The sequence below is a fragment of the Manis pentadactyla genome, chromosome 9, assembly GCF_030020395.1.
Source record: "Manis pentadactyla isolate mManPen7 chromosome 9, mManPen7.hap1, whole genome shotgun sequence".
Taxonomy (NCBI): domain Eukaryota; kingdom Metazoa; phylum Chordata; class Mammalia; order Pholidota; family Manidae; genus Manis; species Manis pentadactyla.
In genome coordinates, this window is record NC_080027.1 from 16995406 (window position 1) to 17014882 (window position 19477).

At 38.8% G+C, this 19477-nt stretch overlaps 1 protein-coding gene across 1 annotated transcript; it reads left to right on the plus strand.

Moving 5' to 3' along the window:
- Window positions 1-966: 966 nt before the first annotated feature.
- On the plus strand, window positions 967-19040 carry LOC118925073 (olfactory receptor 10V1-like). Its single transcript, XM_057507045.1, has 3 exons — window positions 967-1222; window positions 15969-15974; window positions 17655-19040. Exons 1-3 carry the CDS (start codon window positions 1073-1075, stop codon window positions 18435-18437), a joined length of 939 nt encoding a protein of 312 aa, XP_057363028.1. The 5' UTR covers window positions 967-1072; the 3' UTR covers window positions 18438-19040.
- The last annotated feature ends 437 nt before the right edge of the window (window positions 19041-19477 follow it).

A 19477-nucleotide genomic window follows, 5' to 3' on the forward strand; every position in this document is an offset into this window, starting at 1 on the left:
TGAATCAATCGAGGGTCTAGATTTTGAGGTGGATTACAGTTAGTGATGCAATGTCACACACAATGTACCAGAAGGACAATTCCCTGTAAATTATCACATGAACCTACTCATTCTTTCCTAAAGTTTTTTTATTTCAAGTTCCACATAATAAATTGATAACGTATTTTATCCACTTTGTAACTCTGAACTTTAGATTGACTTTATTCCCAATTCATTCAGCAGATACTGTCTGGAAACCTTTCCATGGCAGACATGGGCTCAGCACTGGAGTGTAAACAAAGGTCCTCAAAATCCCCACCACTGAGGATCTCTCAGGCTTTGCAACCTGAGGGTAGAAGAAGAAAGGTAAGGGGGTGGCAAGCATATAAATTATATTACATGATTGCTTTGGCTATTTAGGGTCTTTCATCATTCCATACGAATTTTAGAACTATTTGCTCTAGTTCATTGAAGAATGCTGTAGGTATTTTGATAGGGATTGCACTGAATCTGTTGATTGCTTTAGGCAAGATGACCATTTTGACAATATTAATTCTTCCTTGCCAAGAGCATGGGATGAATTTCCATTTATTAGTGTCTTCTTTAGTTTCTCTTAAGAGTGTCCTGTAGCAGACTCACAGAACCCAAAAATGGACTAACAGTTACCACGGGGAAAGGGACTGGGGAGGGTGGGTGGCAAGGGAGGGATAAGGAGGAAAATGGGGCATTACGATTAGCACACATAATGTAGGGGGAGGACATGGGAAAGGCAGTATATACAGAGAAGACAAGTAGTGATTCTATAGCATCTTACTACACTGATGGACAGTGACTGTAATGGGGTATGTGGGGGGGACTTGATAATGGGGGGAGTCTAGTAAATGTTGTTCAAGTAATTGTACATTAATATCAAAATAAAAAAATAAAATAAATTATATAACACGATTTGGTGTAAAATGAAAGAAGCATGCACATAGCTGCTGAGATATCTCAGTAAGCGCTCTAACGCTGAACACAGGGGTTGTGAAAGCATCCTGTCAAAAGTCTGGTACCTAGAGACTCATATCATCTTTCCATAGTTTCAGTACTACCCATGGAAGAAATAAATGAAACTTCAAAAATACAATTCTTCTTTCATCCACTCTCAGCTGACCCTAAGGTACAGTTGGTGATTTCTGCGGCCTTCCTGGTGATGTACCTGACCAGTCTCAGTGGGAATGCCACAGCTGCCGTCATTGTCCAGGTCAACCACTCCCTCCACACACCCATGTACTTTTTCCTGGCTAACCTGGCAGTTCTGGAAATACTCTACACATCCTCCATCGCCCACTGGCTTTGGCAAACCTTTCAATGGGCAAAACTCCTGTTTCCATGGCTGGATGAGGCACCCAAATGTTTTTCTTTGTCTTCTTGGGTGGGGCTGCCTCCTGCTTGCAGTCATGGCTTATGACTGGTTCGTAGCAATTTGCTACCCTCTGTGCTGATAAATGTTAGCTAGATTTGTGATATCATCTTCCAATACAGGCATCCTCCACTTTTTGAAAGCGTGTTACACCACTTTGCTTTTACAAAAGACCTGTTTCTGCTGAGTGAAAGAAATCCAAAGAGGATTTTTGCTTTTACAAAAAAAGGTGAAAAGCAAAACTAGCTCTCAGTGTGTGTTTTGCACCGAGCTATTACACAGGCAGAGTGCACTGCAAGCAGCAAGAGCGACCCCGCCAAGCTCCTTCCCAGAAACACACTCAGCATCCGGGCATCAGGCTACCAGAGCTTTGAATTTTGTCCATGAGCATCTGTGCTTGATCTTGATTTATTTCGTGCATCTACTAGCAAGATGTTTTCTACGGTATCAGATAAGCCTAAGAGACATTATATTTTGGGTCTGAGAATGTTCAAAAATTTTTCCATGGTAAATGATTAATAACTGCTTCTTCACTTTATGCCATTTTGGGTTACTAAAGCTTTCACAGGAATGCTCTACTTTCAGGTAGCAGGACAAAACTGTATATATGAATATCAAGTAATTATGTTGTATACCTCAAACTAATATAATGTCAATTATATCTCAAGAAATTACATCTCAATAAAAATTAATAGGAAAAATTATGTATCAATAAAAAGTAAAAGATAAAAAGCAAAAATAAAAGAACATGATGACAGCGGGGGCAGCAGATAACCAGCTATATCGTGTGTGTGTGTGTGTGTGTGTGTGTGTGTGTGTGTGTTATAAATTACAAACTTGAGTATTCTCCGTGTGTTTGGCTGATGTGGGACAATTCTCTGACATGTAATTTGCCAGTCTAGTTAGACAACTTACCTACCCAGGTACTCTACTAGATGGTCTTTGCCATTTGAGGTCAACTTGATGTGTACATAATCTATTCCAACCACCATCTGGTGAGTCCTCACATACTTCAAAATCTATAGAGCTAAAAACTCCCAGACTCCTTAGCTATTTAAAATATAGTTTCCATTAATCAGATGCACTCCCTCAAGACATGAATTAAAACTGAGTAACTTGGAGAGAGAGGTGCCCTGAGCATGAGGCATGCATTTTACTGGAGAGTCTAGATTGAGAATGTTTCAGTCTATGATGGTATACATTTGTTAAGACAGAAGGAAGGAAAGAAGGAAGGGAGGGAGGAAACAGCCTAAATGAAAGGCAATTTTCCACTGTCTCTCTTTAGAAAAAGCATGAAGTATGTTCTATTTATAATGTACTATAATGAGTTAGTTTTGCTCCAGTTGCAATGATGCTCCAAGTCTTGGTTACAACTATCAATAATTCCTTCATTCATTCATTCAGCAGTCATTTATTGAGTATCTACTATGTGTGGCAACCTGGAACATACTGTGGATGCAGCAGTGAGTGAACTGAGATCTTTGCCCTTATTGAGTTTACAGTCAAATGGGAGAGATGCACAGTAAACAAATAAAAAAGTAATTGCAGAACATGATAACTGTTTTGAACACAATTAAGTTAATAATTCAATAGGAAGTAATTGACAGGGGACCATCTACTTTAGGTAAGACTGAATGTGTATACACATAAGTAACATTCCTATACTATTTGTCATAACTAATTAACCAATATTGACACACTAGGATTAATTAAACATCATACTTTATTTGAATTACCTTATTCTTTTACTTAGAATCCTTTTTCTCTTCAAGGATTCCATGCAGGACACCACATTACATTAGGCATCATGTCTCCTTAGGGTCCACTGGGCTGTGAGAGTCTGAGATTTACCTTCTTCTCTATGACCTTCACAGTTTAGAGAAGTCCTGGTCAGGTATTTTGTAGAATGTCCTTCAAATTGAATCTGTCTGATGCTTAGACAAGGGGTATATGAGTTTTCGGAAGAAAGACACAGAGGCAGAGCGTCACTCCCATCACAGCACACCCAGAGCACACACTACAAACACTTCCCTACCTGATGTTGGCTCTGGTCACCCGCAGACATGGGGTTTGTCAACTTCCTCCCATGTGAACTTACTCTCGTCTCCCTTTCCATTTCATATTATGTGGGAAAAGGTCATGATATTTAGCCCAAGCTTAGGAGTAGGGAGTCAAGCTCCCCAAAACTGAGGGGGAATAGCTACATAAGTCATTTGGAATTCTACTGTTTGGGAGATTTGTCTACTCTCCCCCGTTTACATTTTCTCTTAATGCTGTGTTTATATCAGCACATAATCATGAATGTTTATTTTATACTTTAGGTTAAGGAGGGAGTAATCAAAGAAAGGAATAACCATCAAGAGACTACCTTTTGTTCGTTCTGTCTTTTGGAAATACATCCATTGCAGAGAACAGACGCAGGTCAAAAATTAGACCACGCACACAGGCACTGTGTTCCTCCCCTCTCTCTTCTCATTTCAATCCCACACTCAGCATCAGATATTGAATGAGATCCTAAGACTTCAGGATGGAAGACAGGCTCCTCTTTGAGAAGCTTACAGACTAGATGGGGTAACACTCACATTAACACAACACCGTGATTTGGGGCAATAAAAGCTAAAGTTGAAATAGGAATAAAATGCTGTGATAGGATGGGGGGAGTGAATTACAGCCTGGGGGTAACCAGGCAAGTCTTCACAGAAGGTGTCATATTACAGCATGTGAGAAAAGAAATGGCCTTTCCTAAGATAAGAACTGGCCAACAGCACTGGAGGGAGAGACTGACATTTGGACTGCCGGGAAGAGCTCACAGAATTGCTTGCTTTTCTATGAGGAAAAAAAAGTATATTTAATTGTCCAAGATATCAAGAATTCAAGGAATAAAATAACCAAGATACTAGGGATGCATAACACATGAGAAACAAGAAAAAGAACATAAAATTGTGCACTGTCTTAAAAATGAGTTGTGTCAATGCATGAAACAAGAAAACATCTCTGAACTGTTGACCCCAATATTTGTGCTGAATCTTTGTTCCCAATTATTATCGTAGATCTCTTTCTTAGAGTTAATACAAATTCAACTTTATTCTTGAGTCTGATAATTATGTCTTATGCTCACACAGTATCATTTGAGGATCATTATATCATGCCCATATATATATATATATATATATATATATCCCTACAGGTCCTAACTTCATTTAATAGTCTCAGGATGAAGGCTCGGGGGAGTGGGTAATTACTGACAGAAGCCATGGTCTCATGACAAATCCCTCATTCCAATGTCATTCAAAATTCCATCTTCCATTTATGGTTCTTTTCCACGTTTTGAAAGCAATTATTTCTTTGTTTCCTTTTTATTTTAAATACCCATAGCGTATGATTATTGCCGTTCCCAGCTTCATTCATTAAGGTGAGTGAAAGCAAGCAACGTCTGTACTTCCAGACGACTTAGCCCTTTGAACACCAAAGTAGAGACTTACCCTGTGGACAGCTCTTCTCCACATACAAAGCTTTTCTGAGAATATTATCACATTTATCCTTTTAGCAGAATCCCTATGAAACTGACATTATGATACACGTTTGTCAGACTGGGAAAAGGAACATCAAGACAGGTAAAGGATTTGCCCAAGATCATGCATCTAGTAAGTAAGGGACAGAAGGAGACCTTCAACTTAAATGTCCCAATTAAGTCCAGTTCACATTGGAGGCAGCTGATAAACTTGCAAAGGGATATGTTTGGGCACATTGCATCTTTCTAAATATGCAGCTCCATGCTCTACTCTGTTATCTGCTTCATGAAAACTTGGATCCCACAGTGTACTTGGTCCACTTGCTCTTACCAGATTTGCACACAACGCATGAATATCAACGTAGGGAGACAGTCAACAAATCAACCTAATGACCATGAGCATATGCTGACACTATACCTTCTACGCAAAATTACTTTTGGGTTCCAAAATTACTTTTGGGTTCCAATACTTTTGTATTAGGCATTTTGCCACAAATTGTTTGTCATAGATAGAGGGCCCTTATAGATCCATCACCTTATAAACACACTGAATTCATTCCCATAAAATTAAAAAACTCCTAAATTTTGCAAAAAAAGAAAAGTAGGGAGGATTCTCAAAAGGTTACATGGCTAGTTACTAGAAACACCAGAGCTAGCACTCAAGCTCACCAGGGCTCTTTGCAACTGACCACATGAAACAAAAGAACAAGACAATTTCTCATAGCGTACTATCTGGAGCATGCTACTGTGTTATAACCTTCAGGTTCTATTTAGGAATTCTAGCCAGGTCTCAGAAATAATTGCAATATTTTACAATTGTAAAGCAAGTTTTCATTTACAAAATGTTTTCACACATATGTGATTCTCAACACTAAATGTTCCTGGTTTCCTGTTACATTACTCTCACTTGGCATACAAGGAGCACACCTACGTTTTGAGTTTAAGTGATTCAAGGATATGGCTTTTTCCGAATTTTTTATGCTTCCTTTTCAGTAAACTAGTAATAGGAATACTAGGGAAGACTGCACATCCAAATAAGCAAACTGTCTTGCCCAGGAATTTAAGTTTTATGTTTAAATTTAAATATAACATGATGATTTTCAGTATCAAAGCAGCTAATAATAATTAAAGAAAGTATTTAAATGGAAAAATTTAAGAATTTTAAAAATCACCTTTATTCTCACCACTAAAGTACAACTGTTACTCATATTTTATAAGTTTCCATCTAATCTCTCATATAGCATATTTTTAACATACTGGTCATTACAGCATGCTTTCACTCAAGGTTATATTCATTTTCTATGTCATTACAAACCTACTGTTGACATAGTTTTTGATAACTAAGATTCTGTTGTGCTCCTAAGAAGTTATTTTTTCAAGAGATGTGGCTATGCTTTTGTCAAAAAATTATCCCTTAGAGATAGATCTGCAAGAATGTGATATCTAGGAGTTAAAATAATCCAACCAGGGAACTGACTAAAAATATAGATGAAGGAGGGTTTCCAGGAGTTGATAATTGTTGAAGGTGAGTGTGGGTCCCTGACCATTCACTGTATTTTTCTTGCCTCTTTGGTATGTTGACATTATCCACAATAAAGAGTTTTTTTTAAAAAAAAAAAAAAAGGAAAACATCCCCTCTACTACAAAACCACAGTAATCAAGACAATTTGGTACTGGCACAAGAACAGACCCATAGACCAATGGAACAGACTAGAGAGCCCAGATAATAACCCAAGCATATATGGTCAATTAATATACAATAACGGAACCATGGATATACAATGGGGAAATGACAGACTCTTCAACAGCTGGTGTTGGCAAAACTGGACAGCTACACATAAGAGAATGAAACTGGATTATTGTCTAACCCCATACACAAAAGTAAACTCAAAATGGATCAAAGACCTGAATGTAAGTCATGAAACAACAAAATTCTTAGAAAAAAATATAGGCAAAAATCTCTTGGACATAAACCTGAGCAAATTCTTCATGAACATATGTCCCTGGGCAAGGGAAACAAAAGCAAAAATAAACAAGTGGGACTATATCAAGCTGAAAAGTTTCTGTACAGCAAAGGACACCATCAGTAGAACAAAATAACATCCTTCAGTATGAGAGAATATATTCATAAATGACATATCTGATAAGGGGTTGACATCCAAATTATATAAAGAGCTCACGCACCTCAACAAACAAAAAGCAAATAAGCTAATTAAAAAATGGGCAGAGCAGCTGAACAGATACTTCTCCAAAGAAGAAATTCAGATGGCCAACAGGTACTTGAATAGACGCTCCACATCGCTAATCATCAGAGAAATGCAAATTAAAACCACAATGAGATATCACCTCACACCAGTTAGGATGGCCAACATCCAAAAGACAAACAACAACAAATGTTGGCGAGGATGTAGAGAAAGGGGAACCCTCCTACACTGCTGGTGGTAATGTAAACTAATTCAACCATTGTGGAAAGCAGTATGGAGGTTCCTCAAGAAACTAAAAACAGAAATTCCATTTGACCTAGGAATTTCACATCTAGGAATTTACCCAAAGAATGCAGCAGCCCAGTTTGAAAAAGACATATGCACCCCTATGTTTATCGCAGCACTATTTATAATAGCCAAGGAATGGAAGCAACCTAAGTGTCCATCACTAGATGAATGGATAAAGAAGACATGGTACATATACACAATGGAGTATTATTCAGCCATAAAAAGAAAACAAATCCTACTATTTGCAACAACATGGATGGAGCTAGAGGGTATTATGCTCAGTGAAATAAGCCAGGTGGAGAAAGAAAAATATCAAATGATTTCACTTATCTGTGGAGTATAAGAACAAAGAAAAAAACTGAAGGAACTAAACAGCAGGAGACTCACAGAACCCAAGAATGGACTAACAGTTAGCAAAGGGAAAGGGCCTGGGGAGGATGGGTAGGAAGAGAGGGATAGGGGGGAAAAGGGGCATTAGGATTAACAGACATAATGTAGCCTGGGGCAAGGGGTATACGGGAAAGGCAGTATAACACAGAGAAGACAAGTAATGATTCCATAGCATCTTACTACGCTGATGGACAGTGACTGTAATGGGTGGGGTATGTGGTGGGGACTTGGTAATGGGGGGAGTCTAGTAACCATAATGTTGTCCAAGTAATTGTGCATTAACGATGGCAAAATAAAAAAAGAAAAACAGAAACAAAAAAAACCCCCGCGTTTCCAAGGGAATATCTTATAATTTCCACATCCTTTTTAGATTAATAAATGTTTCCATTATATGTCAAAAAAAAAAAAAGGAAAACATCCCATCATGTGAATGTAAAAGCGTGTGGTAGATTTAGAGTGTTGTTCTCAGTTCTTTGTTCTTTCCTGTGCCCTGTAACCTTGCAGGACCTTAGGTGGGGTCAAGTCAATAGGCAGCCCGACTGATGTTGGTCCTGGTCACATGACTCTCTCTGGCCAAGGAAATATCAGTGGACATGAAGGAGCTCGGGCTTCAGACATGCTTGCCTAGTTTGGTTAATCTCCTTAACTTCCTGTATCACAATGAGAAAGGCCGCGTCCTCAAGAAGCACTGGACACGGCAATTTGTTTCCAAAACAAGACATGGGCAGCCGACCTGAACACTGTCTGAAGCCTGGAGCCAAGCGCAGCCAACCTGCAGCCTGAAGCAGAGCTGCCCCAGCTGCCTCTCCACCACCTGCACAAACAAGTAAAAAAAAAATGCGTAAATAGATGCTTATAAGTCACTCATCTTGGGATTAGTTTGTTAAACAACTTTTTGCAGCAACAGCTGAGTAACATGGTGTCAAACAATTTCCCCAAAACTAAACATTTTAGCTATTACCAGTTTTTCAATAATACAGATAAGGGACTTTCTTTTTCTATGTAAAGCTTCTCTACTCTTTCTGATCATACAGTTCACATACAATATTATGATGCCATTTAAATAAATAGGCTGAGAAAGACATTTTTCTAAAAAGGAAAAGAATGAAAAGAATTAGAACAAATTCTTTGTTGCTTGACGTCAGAAAGACAATAGCTATAGTTTTTGGCTTTCTGGACAAAAATATTCTTTCCTGTTTTTCTTGGGGCTCTGTAAAACTAGCACCTCTGCTTTCTCTCTCAAGTTCTGTCTCGTTCTCCCCAGATCTCAAGGACAAACAAAAATTTTGTTTTCATTACTGGCCTGATCGTGTAGGATCATCCAAGGCTGAGGCGGATCGGCTTATTCCCTAGCAAAGGGCGTCTTCACTTGGATTTTTCTAGAGACTGATCTCTACTTATAAAGACTGATCTACATACCCTGTATGTTGTTTACAAAAATTGGAAATGAATCAGTGAATCACATCCATAGGTAACATTATTCACCTGAAAAACTCAGGAATATGTGGCCAACCGCTAAATGGCCCAAAAGCATCGTAGTATCTATGGGCAATGGAATCGAGTGTCCAGTGTTGCAATAATTTATGAATAATTCTTGAAAGGAAAAGTCTAGATTGAAAGGGCAAGAAATTCCTTTGAACCCACCACTGCAACCACCTCCCTCCTGCCCCTCCGTTATGTTGTGGTTTCCATGTCGGTTCCATTTCTAAAGCCTTTGATGTGTTCATCAGACATGATCCACGTGTGTTCCACCCACTGGCCAGTCTGGCACCTGGAACATGCTTTATCTCTTAGTTCAGTTCTCAAAGTCTTTACTTTGTTTTTCACAATCATATCCATGTGGCTCAGGGGTGAGCCCTGGAGTTTGGATACAGCGTTATGGGGTCACTCTCCTGAGCTCCTCCCTCTGCAAAATCTCCCTGGTAGTTTCCAGTTCCCTGGGGTTCTCCTATCTGGTCAGAAGACTGAGGCGGCCTTTACCCTGCTCTGAAGGGAGTTCCCTCCACGGCACCCATGTCTGAGACCAAGCAGGAAGACAGGCGGGAGAAAAAATCAACAGGCGTTCACCCTACCTTCTAGGGACAACTGGTCTTTGGACTGGAGAGGAAGGCACCCTCCCTCAGAGTTTTAGATGAGTGTGTGTCCCACTGCTGCCACTGTAGCCAGTAGGAAATCCCTTACTCACTCTTCACGTCTGAATTAGATGTTCCCTCTTGGCACCCTGTCTATCCATGTCAATGCCCACCTCCGGGTTTCGGGCTGCCTTGAGTTCAGGCCAGAGAACACTAGAGAGGGAACCAAAGAGCTAAAGCAGCTGCCAGTTCAGTTGTACATTTGGTGTCCTTCCCCCGTACGCCAGCTACAGTTTGGTTTTGAGAGCCTCAAATGATCTCTCCTTGCTGTCTATGCAGCTTTTTTAGCTTCGTCCCACGGATGCTTACTTCATTTAACCAAAACTACAGCCAATCTAGAGATTCCTTTTTAATTGAACTAAAAGGTATCTCTCTATAATTTCTCCTTACTGGTTTTTGTTTTACATCCTGGTGTCTCACAAAATAAAGGTTATTTTTTTTCCTCTTGAAATCCCTCATATATTTAAGTTTCCTCTTTAAAACTAAAATTTCAAGTGTAGAGGTTTTGAGTTTAGATTTCTTATTTTATGATAAAAAAGTTGAACCACAGATGGACTAGGTAGGTACAACCTGAGTATCCAACTTTTACTGCTTTTTTGATCTCCATTTGAAGTTGAAAACTAGACACTGCACAGTTTCTTTTCTATCATGAGACATAGCAGGATTAGCAGAACTTCTGTACTTATGGATAATCTTAGCAACCCCCACCTCAAAATCTGCTTCTTATCTTGATTTAGAGATGAACCCCATGATCATCACTGCAGTCTCAGTCTCATTCCATATAAATTCTACATCTCTGGAGAAAAAAAACGGTTTGCATTTCTTACGGCTTTTAGCAACTCTGCATTGACCTTATATTAACTTGTCTCTACTGGAAGCTTCAATGGCTCTTGGCTCCAGGAAGTCCAATTCTTAACCCTGCTTTGTTCAATTTGCCTGACATACATTTACTAACTGGATTCCAAGTAGCTTAATTCTTCTTGTAATCTGACCTGTTCATCATTGGGTCTTCTACAGCATCTGCACCTCATCTCCCAAGATTTTCCTGTTGCCTCTTAGTCTCCATTAAGTAAGGCCATTTTTCTTATTTAAAAAATTTCCTTTTTAAAAAACCTCTCCTGTCACCAAGAGCAGTCCCAATCTTTCTAGAAAGCAAGCCAATGAAAGCAAGTCAGAAAACATCTGGTTTTAAATTCACTTTTCCAAGTTATAATTTGGCATAACATTTCATGTAAATTAAACTTGTATGCAATGTGATTCAGGGACCAAAATTTCGTTATACACAATGTCCTTGGAAGCAATTGAAGGAACCAATAAGTTCTTTCAAAAACAACCCACAACAAACCAGTGAGATTTAGAAAATCTATGGATTATTGATACCAAGTAAGTTTTTCACAGTCTCTGAACCCAATGGCGACTTCTCCAACCTAGAAAATTAAAAGGAAAGAGGAAAAATGGGAGCAATACCCATTTCAGCTGATTATTACAAATCCCACAATCAGCTCACTGCTTGTCTAGAATGTAGTTTCAAATCAATTTATTGTTTTTTTCTTGGATGCAACAAAATTATCTTTCAAGGAAAGATTTATATGACTAAGAGAATTTTGTAGTCTTTTCAGTATCCTAGTTGATGTGTAACTTAAAGGATTATGAAGAAATTAAACTACCATGGTCTTATGTAAAAATTCATCATTGTACCTGAGTGCTGAACACAGTAAGGAATGTGATGTTGACATAAACTCAGTGTTATGAGAGGTTTAAAACCATAAATAGTTTTCTAAACTCTACTACAAGTTCCTGATTCAATAGCACAATAAATTTACAGACACAATTTGCTAGACACATTTTTAAATACTATCTACTTCTGAGGATTTATTAACTCTCATTTTTAACTTTGCCATGTCAGTTGCTAGTGGAGAACATAGTTTCCTGAATTTAATATTCATTAAAAACTTATGGTCTATAATGATATAAGATGACTCTCAAATTCAATGATAATTTCTATTTAAAAAATGAGATATTAGAAATAAGAAACATTGAAATACTCATAAAAATTTATTTCCATGAAAGCAAATGTGTAATATTTTATAAGAAGTTATCATATTCTAATAACTCTGAGTACGTATTTATTATAATTAAAAATTCCACTTTTCTCTTATTTATATTCAATAATTTGATCTCTGTACATTAAACAGAGGGAGTTCATGATTATTCTAATTATTACTGAAAACAATTTGCTTTAAACAAGAAGTTTCATTTTTTAACATGAAAAAGCAGCATTTTTTCTAATTCAGAGATGGTTTATAAGCCAGGTGACCATGAAAATGACCCTCTTGTAGGAGTCAGATGACCAAGAGAAATACAGAATGAAAAAGACAAAGGGTAGAAGGAGAAAAAGTTACTAGAGAGAAGCTTCAATAAAATGAAGTGGATAGTTTAATGTCAAGTGGTAATAATTATTATACACACAATAATTCAGACTAAAGAAAGCATAATATAAGAAAAACGACTCCAAGTTAGGAAATGTGAATTTCAGTTCTGGGTCAAGCACTGTCCATTACTTAGCCTGGGTGAGCTTCTTTGACTCATATGTCAAATGATAAAAATGATAACTTCAACCTCACAAAACTTCTAACAGTGTTAGAATAAATGGATAATGCAAGAGCACTTCAAAAACATTACATATTGTGACATGTGCACATATTACAAATGTTTTCCTTATTTTTAAATTTTTACTGTCTTAATTGTACAAGAATTTGTTCACTGCTTTTTAACTCCAAATTCCCCTTTCTATATAAAAGGAAATTTTCGAATATCTCGAAAATAATGGTGAAATCCCCCTATTGTGGTAGTGATGTCAAACAGTTTCTGAGAAAAGAAATAGTGATTTCAGAAGTTTACACACATACCCCAAAGTTTTCTGGCATAATTTCAGAATATCTGAACAGGAGTAAGATACTCTGTTAATCCAAAATATTATGTTCAGCACACAAAATTTCAAGAGGCTTGTACCATAATAATCAGGTGTTTGACTCAATCTCTCAACCCTCTATCAAGGTAATTAGCTAGCATATTTTTAATATGATTTTTCTTTATGAAAATGACACACTAGGTGTCTTACTCCGAAAGACTATTCTGGCTGTTGCTTTCTGGCTTAGTGACACTGTCACAGAAAATAACACCCTAAAAACTACTTTGAAAACAATAAAGGAGATGACATCATCAAGACAAAGTACCAATGAAAAGTCAGTCCAATCTTTAGAAGCCACTCAACAAGGCTGATAACGGTTTTTTGCATTTCCCGCTTTGTATTTCTAAACCACTGTTGGATATAACTTTATTTGTGGATAAATTTGACCAGGCTCTGGAGGGTGAATACCTCACATCCACTAACACAGAGTAAGATGCAAAACTGCCCAAAGGATGCTTTGATTTTACAGAAACTCCTGAAGGTGAGTCTGACTTCTGAGAACAGTGACGAGGTGTATGCCACGACCTGGCACTCATTTGTGGGCAGGGATCTAGGGACACCCAGGAAATTGGTCCCAAAGGTCCCTGCAGGAGTTGGAAAGGCTTAAGGATTGAGGGAAAGCTTCAGAAATAACACTTGGATTAGAAGATAGGTTCATTTCTAGAGGAAGGTAAGTGCTCAGCCAATTCCAACATCTCTCTTAGCTGCCTTCTAGGGTGTCACATTCCTTACCTCTCTGCTCAATAGCCAGCTGTGAAGATTCAGATTATAGTAAAGGAGTTATGACATTAGAAATCTTGAGAACAAATCATATCATTTTGACAACAAAATGATCCTCATTATCCCTTAGAATAATAAAAATTCTACTTTTGACTTTGGTTTTTTAAAACATTTGCAAAATTTGGGTAGCCTGGCAGCACCACAGAAATTTGATCCATTCTCACTCTCTATCCAGATAATCAGGGACTTGCATGACTTGCCATTGATGAGGGCACCTTGTTCTCACAAGTTACTCCAAGTGAAGACAGACAAAGGGATCAACAAGATTTACTTTGCATTGAACAATTTCTAGTTTGGATTCAGACTGGAAAAATGTCTGATTACTTCAAAATGAACAAAACTGAGTGGCTATGCCTCTCATTTTTGTGGGTTAATAGGCTAACTCCTTACCATCCCATTAATTAACACAAATCTGTGGTCCTGAGGAATCAGGTGGAAATTCTCTTGACTCTGGCTCCAATATTCAGGATGTTCTAGAGAAATTCCCTACTATTTCTCTTTTCTTATGAGGTTCATACTAAGACCCTATGTTGAACTTCAAGATCCTTACAAGAGGATCTTACAAGAACCTCAGAATCTCCCAGACTATGCTATGAATTCTCCCCTTCCCTAGAAATACAAGTGAGAAATCCTGCATTCATGCATGCATGCATTCATTCTTATATTGTCTCCTGTGATCTGGTACTACGATGGGTGCGGGGTGGACAATGGGGTGTACAAGATATGAGGGCCATGAGTCCCTCCTTCTTGAGAATGTGAAATAAGAGAATATATAAAATGAACAGCCTAAGTCCTCAATTACAGTAATTAAAATCCAGAAAAGTAACGATACACTGGACACTTCTGACAGAGTTAGCGGTACCTTTCCATAAAGGTGTGGTCCCTGGATTGCCTCAGAGGGCTAGGTTGTCTGGGTCCAAATTGGAGCAATAACAGTGCCACATACTTATGCTTTTCCTGTGGGCATAATCAGATGCAGGAAGACGTGTTATTGTACATAGAAAGCAGGCCAAAATGATCATCTCGGAGTTTATGTACTACCATATCAGAATAAGTACTCATGCTGTCATGGAAAGACTCACAAAGAGCCATTAGTACAGCTTTTGAAAAATCAGTTGTAGTGCTGCTACTCAGCCTGTAATGACATCACCACCAGACACTGTTCAAATAACTTTATAGTCAGTACCTCATTTAATCTTTGCAACTTCATAAGATTGATGTTAATATTATCTGAATTTTGAAGACGGAGAAACTAAAGTGCACAGAGATAAAGGCGTCAAGGTCACACAACTGGTAAACAGCAGAGCCAGTGATGGTCCCAGGTCTGCTCGATTCTAGTGTTCACATTCTCAAATCCACTAGGCTTCACTGCCAATTTTGTGGATCAGTCAGTCTGACTGTACTTTCATGAATCAGAATTTGGTACCTTTGGTGTGTGGCCTGTGACCATAGCTATAATTTTCAGTGTACCTGAACTTCTTAGAAGCTAAGCCATGTCTCACCCATGCAATTTTTATTTAAATCCGTACTTTCCTTTTTTAAATGGACCAGGCCATAGAAACCTTGTAGATTCAGGGACTTAGCTGGAAATTCTGGGTGGAATTCTCTTTATCTTTTCCTCTAGTGTTCTTAAGGTCATTTTGCCATGTATATAAGAGCCTTGACCTGGGAAAAGCCATTCACTGGTTTACCCTGACTTCATTGGGAGCATCAGTGACAAGATCCGAGCTAGTTTGCAGTCCCATGATAAGAATCAAGCCAAGATTTCTGTAATCATTGATAAACACAAGGAGATATAAATGTTAGCCTGTCCTCCACCTCTAAATCAATGCAAGACCCTGGTCAGTTTATCACCCTCTTTCTGCTTCAGTCACAAGACAGAGGTATGGATCGCTGCCTTTCCACCTACTGACCACTTCCAGAAAATTAAATGAGATACAAGAACATAAACACATGAAAAAGCATACAACAGTCTATAAGAAATGGTCCCTGAGTTGCTGTAAGACATCTACTCATTCTCCAAGACTTATACCCAGCTTATGTCACTCTCCCGTCTCACATGCAAGTGCTCCAAAATGTTTCCCCATTCCAGCACCTGAAAGAGAAGAAGAATTGATTCTGGCAAATAAAATCAGGTAAGGTGCATCTGAGAGATATAGTGGTGTGATACCTGACCCTCCTAATTTATATCCCCATGTCATCATCTTAGCTCACATTTTCATTTTTGCTGGGTAAATTTTCATTTTATTAAGGAAGGAACCAACTTTATGAATGAGGGTCTTTACGAGGCCATTCAAATCCTACCCCTTAGGTAAACGTCTAACGTTCCTTCCTGTAAGGATGAGCCTGACTCAGATCCAAGCAGTAATTCACAAAACCGTAAGAGTTTGGGGGACCTCCTATGTGATGATTGTTCAGTGGAGTGGAGGGAATGTTTATGGGTGTGATAGCAACTACTAACAGCCGACACAATACCCCGGGTATTTTCATTCTCTAGTTTTCCTTTGAGCATCTATTCTAGCCTATTGTCCTCCCAGTAGTCTAGAGAAAGCTCACGTTCAGTGTTCAGTCCCTTTGAGTGGTGAGGCCCAGAGCAGGGCAGGACCCAGACCAGAAACACACATCAGCCTTATCGCCTACAAGCAGAGACTCAGGGAGAGGCAGAGAGACGATATTTCCCTCATGCAGGAAAATAGTCTGTGATTTGAGTACTGAATTATTTAAAGTCAAACTGGTAAGTAGGAAAATGGGCAAATTTTCAATGACCATGTTTTCTAAACCCAGAGTAACTAAGCTGCACCAGGCTTGTATGAGGAATATTTTCCTTTCATGAACACTTAATTCACACTTTACAAGACCTTGCGCTCTGCCTAAATGAAAACCTATCCAGGTTGTGAAAAAGATTTCTTCATTTATTGATTCAATAAACACTTACAGGTCACCACACTAGGCATTAACGAGGAGATGAATAAAATACAGTCCTTATCCTGCAGGAGATTATATAAGAAATAAGACATAAACAATACAAATTATTTTAAATATAGGATATGTTTGTTTTAGGAGGGTGTACAAACTATTGTGCTTGATACTTTCTTTACCATATATAAGAAAGTGGCCATTGTCCACTTCTGATAGCGGGAGGAATTTGTATAAACTCCCCAAAGCTGGAGTCTTTATTGGTGCTGTTTTTTGACTTGCTGTACCTCCCTTGACTCTTGCTAAGAGGCATAGAGAAAGTTTATGAAAGGGACGGGGATGTGGTGGCTGTGGATAAGGGTCAATGTACTGGAAGGCTTGGAGCTCTTTCTTCAACCACCAGCCAGTAATGGAGTCATCATACTCAGTGCTGTTGAATTAGCACAAACTGACTGCTTTCTCTCTAGGAAGATAACCCTGAAGAGAAAAATCGAGGGTACTTATTATGGGACAATGTAACTCCCAGAACGAAGATCATTATGACTTCATATTGCATGGCCAGTGTATTATTTCTAGGCACTGTAGAAGTTTAGATGTTCAGGGGTTCTAAGTTCAGCTGCTTCTTGAAAAACAACACTGAAGTCAAAGTCCCGAGCTCAGCTGCCACATGGGGCAAATTAGCTTGGCTCCTGTTCATAGTGATAGGCTTTATACTTAAGCTCAGACAACTGTCTTGAAAACGTGAGTTGACACACACAAGTAAGAATAGAGAGTGGCCTGCGCAGCATAAACTCATCTTCAAAACTGCTAAGGCTATAGGTGTTAAGACAGTTTCATCACCTTTACCCTACAGCACACAGCACTTTCTTCCCAAACATGTTTTGTTTTCTTTCTTTTGTCCTAGGAAGCCGAGTGTGCCGCTTTTATGGGGTACAAAAACCAAACCATAGAGATCCAGTTCCACTTTCACCCATTCTCACCCATCGTGGAGGTACAAATGTGTATTTTTGTGGCTTTCCTGCTAATGTATACTGGCAGTCTCATTGGGAATGCCACAATCTTTCTCACTGTCTGGGCAGAGCGTGCCCTCCACACTCCCATGTATTTCTTCCTGGCCAATCTGGCGGTGCTGGAGATCTTTTACTCTTCCACTGTTGCCCCTCTGGCTTTGGTCAACCTCCTGACCATGGGGAGAATACCCATCTCTTTATCTGGCTGCGGTACACAGATGTTCTTCTTTGTCTTCCTGGGCTGTGCTGACTGTATCCTCTTGGGGATCATGGCTTACGATCGGTTTGTAGCTATCCGGGACCCCTTGCGCTACACCCTCATCATGAGGTGGCAGCTGTGTGCCCAGCTGGCTACCGGAGCCTTGGTCCTTGGCTTCCTTCTAGCCTTACAACTCACAGCTCTGATTTTCCACCTGCCGTTTTGTGGCCACAACAGAATCACTCACTTCTACTGTGATGTACTCCCGATCTTGCGGTTGGCATGCGGGGATACTAGAATGCCAGAAGCCATGATCTTCATCGTCAGTGTCATCACCCTTACCATTCCCTTCTCCCTCATCTCCATCTCATACATCTTCATTGTCGCTGCCATTTTGAAGATCCGCTCAGCCGAGGGTCGACACAAGGCCTTCTCCACCTGCTCTTCTCATCTGACTGTGGTTCTCCTCCAATACGGCTGCTGTAGCCTTATCTACTTACGCCCCAGCTCTAGCTACAACCCAGAAATGGGCCGTGTGGTTTCTGTTGTCTACACCTTCGTCACCCCTGTGTTGAACCCTTTGATCTACAGTATGAGAAACAAGGAGCTGAAAGATGCACTAAATCGGGTGATGAAAAGACATTTACTGTGCTAGGAAAGGTGGGAGTTTCTGGGCTCATGTAAACGGCAGGAAATAATTCTTCGGAAAACTGTGAACTCAGGGATTAGACGACCTACACATTTGGAGAATTGGATTTACTCCTTCCTCATGCCTCAGTTCCTATTTCTGGCTCCCATGTATAGTGTGTGCTTCTGAAAGTTAAGATACTGACATTTAAAATGGGAGTGATTTAACTCTTAATGGAGAAGTATTTCTTCTTTTCACTGATTCCTCGCTGGTGCCTAGCTACACAGATACACAATGCATATTAATCAAATTACTGAATATACTCAAGTGATAGCAAAGAACATTCCTGTTTCTTTGTTTTCTCTCACAGTGCTATAACAGAGATTTGCACATACTGGACATTCAATTAATATTTGTAGAATAACTGAAAGAGGTTTCATCTAAGAGCAATAATGATTCAAGTTTTCATTCATATACTCTTATTTTTCTCCTTTCTATTGACTGAGTCTTGGGTAATGTTTTTTCTGAGACCAATCTGTGTTGAGAAGTTGTAAAAACATAATACATAAATCTCTGATATGTATTGTCATTTTTTAAAATGTATTTGATGATGCTTCAGAATTAGAAAATATCTTTACCCCATTTTCTTCTTATTCAGAATGGGAATCTTCAAGAAGCGGTCAGAGGACTTGGTTTTTTGCAGAACTGGTATGAGAAACTCTTTTCTCCATTCTTGCCAATCTGTCTTGTAATAGTTCTATTTTTAAAAGTATCACTTTTTCATTCTTAAATATAGTGCACATCCATTTTGGAAAAATTGGAATACATACAAATGTAGACAGAAAAAAGTTAACAGATCATTTATGACCCCACCAATTAAAACAAACCTCATATACTATTTGGGTACTTCATACATGGTGTTTATTATATTATGAAGAACTTTTACACCCTACTTCATTCTCTAATTTTAAATACAAACATCTGCCATGCTGAAGTAGCTTTCTGAAACATGATTGTTAAATCCTTTGAAACGATTTTCTCTTTTATGGTTGTGAAGTATGAAAACA